Genomic DNA, 10,028 nt, shown 5'->3' with positions numbered 1-10,028 from the left:
ACAGGGCGCCCGAGGACGAGGGTCCGATCTCTTAGAACTGAGCACCCGCCCCAGCAAGCAGAGGGCAGCAGTTCCCGCCTCCTTTAACTTCTCCAGGTTCCCATTGGCTGATTCCTACCGTCGATCCGTCACGTCCCCGCTCTCTCCTCCTATCGCTGCGCGCCGCTAGCCTTCCGGCCTGTGCTCTCATTGGCCCTCCCCGCAGTCGCTCTGCGCCAGGGGCGTTCCAGAGGCAGCCACTGGGAGTTGCTGAATTCGTTTAAAAAACGCCGCCAGTGAAGTGGCAGCGCGGGCCCTGGAACCGCGGCGGCGCGGGGGGTGGCCGGAGCACTCACCTGGTCGGGGCACGCGGCCGGGACGTTCCCGGGCTTCTCCCCGGACGCCAGCCTCTGTCCCCGGACCCCGAAGGCCGAGAAGAAGCCGCGGGGCCGCCACCCTCCGCGCCCGGCATGGGCCCGCGCCGCCGGACCCGCAAGCCCGAAGTCCCGAGGAGGCGCACCGTGAGCCCGGCCCCCGGCCCCCCCCGGCGGGGCCCCTTAGGTAACCGGCCGCGGCCCCTTGCCCTCGAGCCGGCCGCCTTGCAGCCTGGCTGTGATCCGCTTGCCCATTTCACAGACCAGAAAACCGAGCTCGCTTGCGGAGCCCGGGTCCGAATCTCCCGACTTCCGGCTGGCGCTCCCCTACGGGCGGGCACAGCCCTGCTGCGGGTGCACCTGCTCGGGCCCGGCCCAAGTTCCAGGGCCCGCAAGGGCCTGGGAAAAGCAGTTCAGAGGAGGAGAAAGGATGGCCCAGGCGGCCTGGCTCCTAATACTAATTCTTGCTACAGCTCGCATTTGAGTAATTGCCACTAACCAGGCATTGTGTTCAACTCCTTGCGTGAATTATCCCAACTTTACATTGTGCCCATTTTACAGATGAGGAAACTGATGCACAGACAGGCCCGGTAACTTGAACAAGGTCACACAGCTTGCTCCAGCAGTCAGGATTTTTAAGTGTTTGTGCTTTTTCTAAATTGCAAAATTATCGGCTGCTTTTTGGGACAATTTCAAACAATTCTACTTCTGGAAGGTGCCCTTCCAGGTGTCCTTATGCGTGTGTGTGTTTCTTCAGTAGTGGCGTTGTTGGGCATTAAGTAGAGTGCTCTCACCTTGTTCCCTTCCTGAGGTTTTGGGCCGTGAAAGAAGACAGGTCTGTGGTCCTGTGGTCTGGTGGATGGGAGACCCACGGAGCAAGAACTGTACCTTGGGGCAGCAGCTGCTTTACTTGTCTCCTGCTCCGTAGTTAAGAGCAGGGTGAAGAAAGTGTATTATGGGTTATTTTCTTTCCTGAACTTTAAATTTTTTTTTTTTTTAAGATTTTATTTATTTATTTGACAGAGAGACACAGAGAGAACACGAGCAGGGGGAGCAGCAGAGGGAGAGGGAGAAGCAGACTCCCTGCTGAGCAGGGAGCCCGACCTGGGGCTCGATCCCAGGACCCCAGGATCATGACCTGAGCCGAAGGCAGATGCTCAACCAACTGAGCCACCCAGGCGCCCCTTTCCTGAACCTTAATAACCTTTGCATCCAGCCAACTTGCTGAATTCTCTTGTTAATTCTATTGTTCAGTTGCTTTGATTGAAATGATTGAGTAGGTTATTGTCTGCAAATAAGGACTTTTTTTCTTTTTTTTTTTTAAGATTTATTTATTTGACACAGAGAGAGAGCACAAGCAGGGGGAGCGGCAGAGGGAGAGGGAGCAGAGAGGGAGCAGACTCCCCACTGAGCAGGCTTCATCCGAGGATCCCTAGATCATGACCTGAGCCAAAGGCAGACAAGACACTTACCCGACTGAGCCATCAAGGCGCCCCTGCAAATAAGGACTTTTGAATCTTCTTTTTCACTTTTATATATTTTATTTCCTAGTGTATTTTATTAATGAAGTCCTGAGATTAGTATTGAAATAAGAGCAGTGTTTTGGCCATCCTTGTCCTGTTTCTTTTTTCTTTCTTTTCTTTTCTTTTTTTTTTTTTAAGTAGGCTCCACGCCCAGAGTGGAGCCCAGCCTGGGGCTTGAACTCACGACCCTGAGATCAAGACTTGAGCTGAAATCAAGAGTCCCACGCTTAACCGACTGAGCCACCCAGGTGCCCGCCCCCCCCGCATTTCTATTTTTAACACAAATACTGTTAAGTATGTTGTTTGCTGTTGCTTTGCTTTTGCTTGTGCTCCTTGTTAAATTAAATGTTTTATCTCAAATGGACACTCAGCAGGTCCTGGCAGTCCTGCTTTTCCATTCTCCCCATTGACTATTCCATACCTTTTTCTTCAAATTCCTACAACTCCAGCCCCCCAACTCACTCTCAGCCGATGATGACCTTGTTGCATGTCTGCTTCACTGAGGAAACAAGCCTCCAGACTGCATTCCCCTTATCTTCTCACAACAGAGAACCCCGGTCTCCCCTTTGTATCAAAAGCCACTCCTGCTACATGGGCTCTTGGTCATATTTTTCTCTCACCTTTGCTGGGCTTTCTGTTAGCCTTTCCACCTGCACTTAGAATTAAATTCATACTCCTTACATTGGCATTCCACAAATGTGCTCTGCTCTTTCTGATCTAAAGAAAAAGAGCAGGGGTGTTCCCTGTCCCCACACCTCTGTCTCTCCTAGTCCCCATTTCTCTCTAGTGCCTTTCATAGCCACCTTTTTGTAAACGGCCAGACTTAAGATGACTTAAGACTTCGCACGTGTGTGTTTCCCCTCTTCCCAGGCACCCCGGAACCCATTCCAGTCTGCCTCCCCACAACTGCTTCCCCTCCTTCTGGTGCACGTGAGGTACTCTTGTCAAGGTCGCCAGCTACTTTAGTGTTGCTAAATCCAGTAGACACGTGTGTGTCCTTCTCTTGCTCTGAGAAGCATTTGACACAGGGGGCCGCTTTCTCCTAGAAACACTGTCCCCTTGGCACCCACTCTGCCGTTCCTGCCTAGCGTTCCTTACTGCCCGTGGCACCTCTCCATAACAACTTGATGCTGGACTCCTTGCTGTCCTTCCCCTTTCTTTCCTTCCCCAAGTGGTCCCATCCACTCCCAGGGCTCTGCATACCACTCCTACATCGACCACGTTCATGTTTATATCTCTAGCCCAGATCTCTCCTCTGACTCCAGATCCCCATACCCAGCTGCCTTTCCACATGCAGGCCCTGGGTTTGTCAGTGGAACATGTCTAAAACCAAACTCTTGATTACTCCCTTCCAGTCTTGTCAGCTGCAGTTTTCCCCATTTCAGGAAATGGCACAAGCATCCCCTAGTTGTGTAAGCCAGAAACCTGGGAGACCTTCTCTTATCCCCAAACACAAGTACCTTCGGGCCGTTCTACCTCCAAGTCACATCCTTCATCACACCACTTGTCAGCTCTACTCCCACCTGCTAGTCCCAGCCACCAGTGCCCTAACCTGGCTGCTCCTCTTCTTGCACTCTCGTCCCTCACCGCAGCTGGACTCATCGTTAAAACGTCAATAGAGGGGGGCCTGAGTGGCGCAGTCGGTTAAGCGACTGCCCTCGGCTCAGGTCGTGATCCTGGAGTCGCAGGATCGAGTCCCGCGTCGGGCTCCGTGCTCAGCAGGGAGCCTGCTTCTCCCTCTGACCCTCCCCCCTTCCTGCTCTCTCTCTCTCGTTCTCTGTCTCTCAAATAAAATCCTTTTGTGTTTCTGTCAGGTAAATAAATAAAATCTTTAAAAATAAATAAATAAAATAAAATGTCAATAGATCGGGGCGCCTGGGTGGCACAGTTGGTTGAGCGTCTGACTCTTGGTTTCCACTCAGGTCTTGATCTCAAGCTTGTGAGAGCAAGCACCATGGTGGGTGGGCTCTGCGCTCAGCGTGGAGTCGGCTTGAGGTTCTCTCTCCCTCTGCCCCTCCCCCTGCTCATGCTCTCCTCTCTCTCTCAAATAAATAGAGCATGAGCAGGGGGAGGAGCAGAGAGAGAGGGAGAGGGACAAGCAGATTCTCAGGACCCTGAGATCATGACCTGAGCTAAAGTCAGACTCTTAACCGACTGAGCCACCCAGGTGCCCCAATAAGTAAATCTTTAAAAAATTAATAAATAAAATGTAAGTGGATCACTTCTCTGTCTTGCTTAAAACTCTCCCATAGGGGTGCCTGGGTGGCTCAGTCGTTAAGCGTCTGCCTTCGGCTCAGGTCATGATCCCAGAGTCCTGGGATCGAGCCCCACATCGGGCTCCCTGCTCCGCGGGAAGCCTGCTTCTCCCTCTCCCACTCCCCCTGCTTGTGTTCCCTCTCTCGCTGTGTCTCTCTCTGTCAAATAAATAAATAAAATCTTTTAAAAAAAGAAAAGAAAAGAAAAGAAAACTCTCCCATAGCTTCCCATTACTTTGGGATTAAATCCCAACTCCAAATGTTGGCACTGCAAGACCCAACAATTGAGTATCTAACCCCAGTTCTTTCCCATGATCTCTCTACTTGGTTACTTTTCATAACCACTTGTTCCGGGGCCGGATTTCAGGTCTTCTCTTACACCTCTGAGGCCATTAGGCATATTTCTCTCCAAGTCTCTTTTTTCTCTGTTAACTCAGATTCCTCCAGTATTGATTATTTTGTTTGTTGAGTTTGGTTCCTTCCTTTCATAGTGTTGTCCTTCTCACATTGGTGAGATTTGGTTGTGTTCATCTTTCCATTGTCTGTGACTGCTGTGTCTGTCTATTAAAGGCTGCCTCCAAGTGAGTGTGGATTGTGGACCAGTGGCAGGGGAGGCAGATGCCAGGAGCCTGACTCCTGAGTGTGGGGCTTCCCTCCTAAGTGTCACCGGTCCCCTGATCTCTGGCCCGCGTTCCCCACCCAGAGATAACATCTCCAGTGCCCGCTGCGTGGCACGGGCGGCTCTGGATTGCCTCACTGGCCCCATTTGCTCATGCAGCTCTTCTAACACTTTGTAATTAGGTCACTATTAAATCCCTCCTGTGGATTTACTACTTGGTGTGGCTTCTCTTTCCTCAGTTGGACCTTGAGTAAAATTTCTGAAGCTAATTTTCCCCTTCAAAATGTTAGTTTTTGGGGCACCTGGGTGACTCAGCCGGTTAGGCGTCTGCCTTCGGCTCAGGTCATGATCTCAGGGTCCTGGGATCGAGCCCCGCGTCGGGCTCCCTGCTCCGTGGGGAGCCTGCTTCTCCCTCTCCCTCTGCCTGCTGCTCCCCCTGCTTGTGCTCTCTCTCTCTCTCTCTGTCAAATAAATAAATAAATAATCCTATTTAAAAAAGTGTTAGTTTTCATGGAGGTTTGTTCTCTTTTTATTCTTTGTTCAGCTGAGCGGTTTACTGATTTTTGTTGTTCCTTGGTTTTATTTATCTAACGATCGTACTGTTTTTTGTTGTGTTTTGTTTTACTCTCTTTTCCATTAATTTATTTTACTATCTTGAACATTTGGTTATCTTCTTTTGGTGTATTTTAATAATTCTCTTCCTAACACTTGAGTTGAATACTGAGCTCAGCTGCCTTTTCAATCTTGAGCCTGTGCGTTTTCTTCTAGTACTATTTAGCTATAGCTCATAAGTTTTGAGATGTAGACTTTTGATTCACTTCTAAATAGTCTAATGTCAATTAAGTTTCCTCTTCAACACAAGAGTTAGAAGTTTTTTGTTTGGTTGGTTGGTTGGGTTTTTTTTTTTGGATTCTTGTGTTTTTAATTTCAAATCAGAGAGTTTGGCTTTTTTGACCTCTACTTTTGGGAATATTTTTAAGATTTTTTTTTCTTTTTTGTTGTTGGAACTGGTCTTTGAGCCAAAGGCTCTGGCTCCATAGCCCAATGGCCCAACACAGGGACCGAGTTATGCCACATCTGAGGTCCCTTCTTGGCCACAAATAAGCTCTGGCCAATTGTCTTCACCTCTTTGGGCCTCAGGATAACTGAGACAGGGAATTGTGCTAGAGAACCTCTCAGATTCCTTCTAGCTCTTAAAAAAAAAAAAAAAGACAACGTAAAATAACTGAGTTTCCAATCTAGATGGGAAAGATAAAAGAAATGACCAAAGTACTGCAGGGCTCAGAGGAGGGGTGGGAATCAGGAAAGGCTTCATGGAAGAGTTGGCATTTAAGATAATACCCTCAAAGGATTTTTATTGAGGATAAGATCCTCAGAGGATCACTCATTCATTTAACAAATATTTATGTAGCATCTATCCACTGTTCTCCAGTTGCTGAAGATAATCAGAGTAAATGGTAAACTAGTGATCTGACAGTCTGCCTGTCGCAGCCATGCTGAGAGGCACCATTACTGACCACGACCCTTGCTGACACAACTCTTTTGCCCAGGCACTCCCTCCCGTCAGCGTGGTCCCCGGAGATCCCGGGTTCTGAAGGAGATCCGAACCCTTCAGAAGAGCACAGCCCTGTTGATAAGGAAGAGCCCCTTCAGCCGCCTGGTGAGCTCCACCAACCCCCATGCTGCCTCCTTTCTTTAAATCTCCCAGGTAGTGGGGACCCATTCATCTCTTGCCTGAATGGCTAAGGGAACCTCTTCTCTAACCTGGAAGAGGACTCTTCATCTTTGGAAACCATGAGCCCACTGAAGGCACCTCTGGTTCTTTATGGAATTAATTTCTAACCCCCACCACCTCTGAAACTGTGCCCTTTGATTATATAAATAGGAACTCTCTCATCCATCCATGCTTTGAACTCCCTTCCTACCCTGAGAGATACCCTTCCTCCTCTCCCCACCACTAATAGGACTGATGCCAATTCCACAGCTCCCAGGAGTTGACACCAGCTACTAGTTAGGTCCTAAGATTAAGGGCCACAAAGGTATCACAGAAATGAAGATTCATAGAAACTCATGGAGAGAATCTTCCCCTTGAATCTCTCTTCTTTTACTATCTACTCCTTGCTCCCCATGCCCCTCCTTCACAGGCAAGAGAGATATGCGTTACATTCACTCGCGGTGTGGACTTCTCTTGGCAAGCCCAGGCCCTGTTGGCCCTACAAGAGGTAAGAAGGGGGCCCAGGTACGGTTGGGTGGGGACAGGGGAAAGGCATTCTGGAATTCCACAGGGCTGACTGAGGCATGCCACACACTGACTCTTGCCTCTTTAAAGACAGCATCAAGGAACACCCGGTGTTTGGAGGCCGGATCCTTGTGTGGTGGTAGCAGAATTCCCAGGCACAGTCCACCCTCATTCTGTGGGCAGCGTTTCAGACAGTGCTGGGAGCCCTCAGAGACCAAGGGCAGCGGGGCTCCGAGAACAAAGCAGCCCATGCCCCGTCGTATGTCAGTCTTTGGACTTGTCTCTCTGCCCCCAGGCCGCAGAAGCATTTCTAGTTCATCTCTTTGAGGACGCCTATCTTCTGTCCTTACATGCCGGCCGCGTTACTCTCTTCCCGAAGGATGTGCAGCTTGCCAGGAGGATCCGAGGCATTCAGGAAGGGCTTGGCTGAGCCCCTGCCCCCATCTCTGTAAGCCTTTCCTGCCCGCCGCAGAGAGAGCGCCCTTTGGGAAAGAAGCCCCCAGCCTCTCATCCCTGCGATGGGAGTTCCTCTGAAGGAATTTCCATCCGTGGTCCCTTGCTGTCTCACCTTCCCTTTGTTCTCTAGGAAAGGTCTGACTTGGTTTTAGCTTGAATGCTTGGGGTTCTATGGCTCCTGCCCTTTTGTACAATGTTAAATAAAAATATTTATCTATCTACTAATGTCCAGACGACATGAGTCTGTTAGAGTTCAGCCTCTGTTTTACAAGGACCAGATGACTCATTGTGATTAAGAGAAGTTTTGCTTTTGAAAATGCCTTGGTAGTAAATGTGATACCTGACTTTCAGGGATGACACCAGAGCCTCTGTCTGGAGCCAGGAACAGATCCGTGGAGGGTAAGGAGGCGTCTGGACTCACTGTCCCTGAGCAGGGTGCATGCAGCTTTTGTAATTGGTTCTTTCAAGGAGAAAACTGTGTGACTTTCCTCTGTAACAGAGGTAATATATGAGAAAATCAACAGCATTCCAAAGGACTGAGAATTCTTTTTAGATAATGAGACTCCAAGATTCGCTTCAGTTTGCAAATGATTCACATGACCGCTGAATGATTTTGAAGACATCAGACTTTCTGGGCTATGGAAAAAATGGATATTTGCTTATTATTTTAGATCTTCCTGTACCACTTACATTTTTTGCCATACGTATATTTACTTTTCTTTGAAACATAAGGGAAAAAAATAAAAGGCGACCACTTCGTTCAGTTGCACAGAAGAGCCTGGAACATCTGCCCACAAATCTGTCCTTCGGTTAAGCTCACCTGAGCGGCAGCAGCAAGTGAGGCAGGGACCGTGCCTGCCAACAACTGTGTAGCTTTTTAAAAAACTCAACTGGGGTTAAAATAGAAAATCTTTAAGTCCTGATGTTCTCGTTCCTTTGAGTAAATTCCTGTCAAACTCATTCAGAAATTTGTAAATCATAGACGACATCATGATTTATACTTTAGAATTTTTCATCCCGGGATTTTAAAGTGCCTTTTCAAAGTTTTTACAGGTGTTTTTAGAACTTCTTTGTGGAGAGATAATAAAAAATAAGATTATTTCTTTGATGAAAAAACTGTAAAGCAAAGTTAGTTACTGCACGTAGACATGCTACATTTTTGGTGCGTTCATGTTCAGTTCTCCATTTGTACGCCATGTTGCAAGCAGCCACCATTTAAACAAGAGAATGGAGGGATGTGTTTTGGGCTCCAGTGGAGGAGAGTGTGAGCGGATAAAAACCTTGCCCTTCTGTTGCAACCGAAAGCAGTTGAAGAGATTTCCAGAGAAATGGAAAGGGCCACTGGAAGACTTTTAGACTTTGCATGTGATGGAAATGATTAGTGAGGGTGAACCTCTGACAATGATGTGTCAGGTGACCAAGTTCCAAGACGAATGAAGGGAAGGACCAAGTTCTCTTGTTGAATAAATTTTAACCCTTTGGAAAAACCTCTTCTTGTTCAACATCAAGTCCTATTTATACAGACATTCGAATAAAGTGTATCTACTGATGAATATATTTAAGGTTCTTGTCAGTATTATTAATTAGAAGATTATAGTCTGCCTTGGGGCGCCTTGGTGTTTCAGTTGGTTAAGTGTCTGCCTTCAGCTCAGTTCATGATCTCAGGTTCCTGGGATCGAGCCCCACATCGGGCTCCCTGCTCAGCAGGGAGCCTCCTCCTCCCTTTCCCCACCCCCACCCCCCTGCTTGTGCTTTCTCTCTCTCTCTCAAATAAATAAAATCTTAAAAAAAAAATTATAGTCTGCCTTTAGTTTTCTTTAAATTGACACCTCTGCTCTCTTAAAATTGTACTAACCACTGGCTCCTGGCTGGCTCAGTCACTACAGTATGCAGCTCTTGACCTCGGGGTTGTGACTTCAAGGCCCAAGTCAGGCAGGGAGACTACTTTTTAAAAAAAATTTTTTTTTAGTAAATTAAATTGTACTACCCAGGACACATGCAACACATACCACATGCCAGGCAGGATCCACCAGGTGGAATTTACAGGGTAGCATGAGAATAAGTAACTCACTTGTTTTTCTGGATGATTCCATCCACATTATCTTTCCATTTGATCTTTTATTTCTGCTTTCACCTTTTTAATATCTAAGAACTCTTAGCTTTGGAATGTTTCTTTATTACAGTATCCCAGTCCGTCAGTGTTTACTCAGAAAAACCGGAAACCAGCCTAGGTATTTCAAACAAAGAATTTAATGGAAGGGATTGTTTAATTAATATCAGGAGGACTGGAAGAGCAAACGGGAGAGGATGCTACCCAGAGATCAGGAAGCCTCCGGCGCCTGCAGCCCACACCACGGCCGCTCTGCTGGAAGCGTGCCACCCCCACCCCACCCCACCCCCGCCAGGACCCTGTTAGAGCCGCACTTGCTACTGAGCGGGAACTCAGGCAGCCCTGCTCCAACCAGTCCTGCTGACGCCACCACTGACCCCAAGGATGCCCTGGCCCTCCTCTGCAGCTTCTGCTGCCACAGGCCCTGCCAGACCGCAAAAGGAAAATGTCTCTTTTTTCTTCCCACTTTCCAG

The 10,028-nt window shown here is 48.3% G+C and overlaps 1 protein-coding gene across 2 annotated transcripts; it reads left to right on the top strand.

Moving 5' to 3' along the window:
* The first annotated feature begins 240 nt into the window (after positions 1 to 240).
* CENPA (centromere protein A) lies at positions 241 to 9,002 on the top strand. 2 transcript variants are annotated; one of them, XM_006743170.3, is made up of 5 exons: positions 241 to 540; positions 6,301 to 6,410; positions 6,895 to 6,972; positions 7,285 to 7,437; positions 7,797 to 9,002. In XM_006743170.3, exons 1-4 carry the CDS (start codon positions 450 to 452, stop codon positions 7,417 to 7,419), a joined length of 414 nt encoding a protein of 137 aa, XP_006743233.1. In that variant the 5' UTR covers positions 241 to 449; the 3' UTR covers positions 7,420 to 7,437; positions 7,797 to 9,002. The 2 variants fall into 2 exon arrangements, with proteins under 2 accessions (XP_006743233.1, XP_081653203.1); XM_081797077.1 differs by having other exon boundaries at positions 242 to 540; positions 7,285 to 9,002.
* Positions 9,003 to 10,028: the final 1,026 nt, after the last annotated feature.

This window comes from Leptonychotes weddellii, chromosome 10, assembly GCF_054177405.1.
Source record: "Leptonychotes weddellii isolate Sample4059 chromosome 10, ASM5417740v2, whole genome shotgun sequence".
In the NCBI taxonomy this organism is placed as follows: Eukaryota; Metazoa; Chordata; class Mammalia; order Carnivora; family Phocidae; genus Leptonychotes; species Leptonychotes weddellii.
The sequence above is the reverse complement of the archived record's forward strand: the minus strand, read 5'-3'. Positions and strand labels throughout refer to the sequence as shown.

What these genes read in the sequence shown, in the direction of transcription:
- CENPA (XM_006743170.3), top strand. Translation starts at nt 450, where the DNA reads ATGGGCCCGCGCCGCCGGACCCGCAAGCCCGAAGTCCCGAGGAGGCGC. An exon ending in CCCCCGGCGGGGCCCCTTAG is followed by an intron (nt 541 to 6,300) that starts GTAACCGGCCGC and finishes TCTTTTGCCCAG; the next exon opens with GCACTCCCTCCCGTCAGCGT. An exon ending in AGAGCCCCTTCAGCCGCCTG is followed by an intron (nt 6,411 to 6,894) that starts GTGAGCTCCACC and finishes CCTCCTTCACAG; the next exon opens with GCAAGAGAGATATGCGTTAC.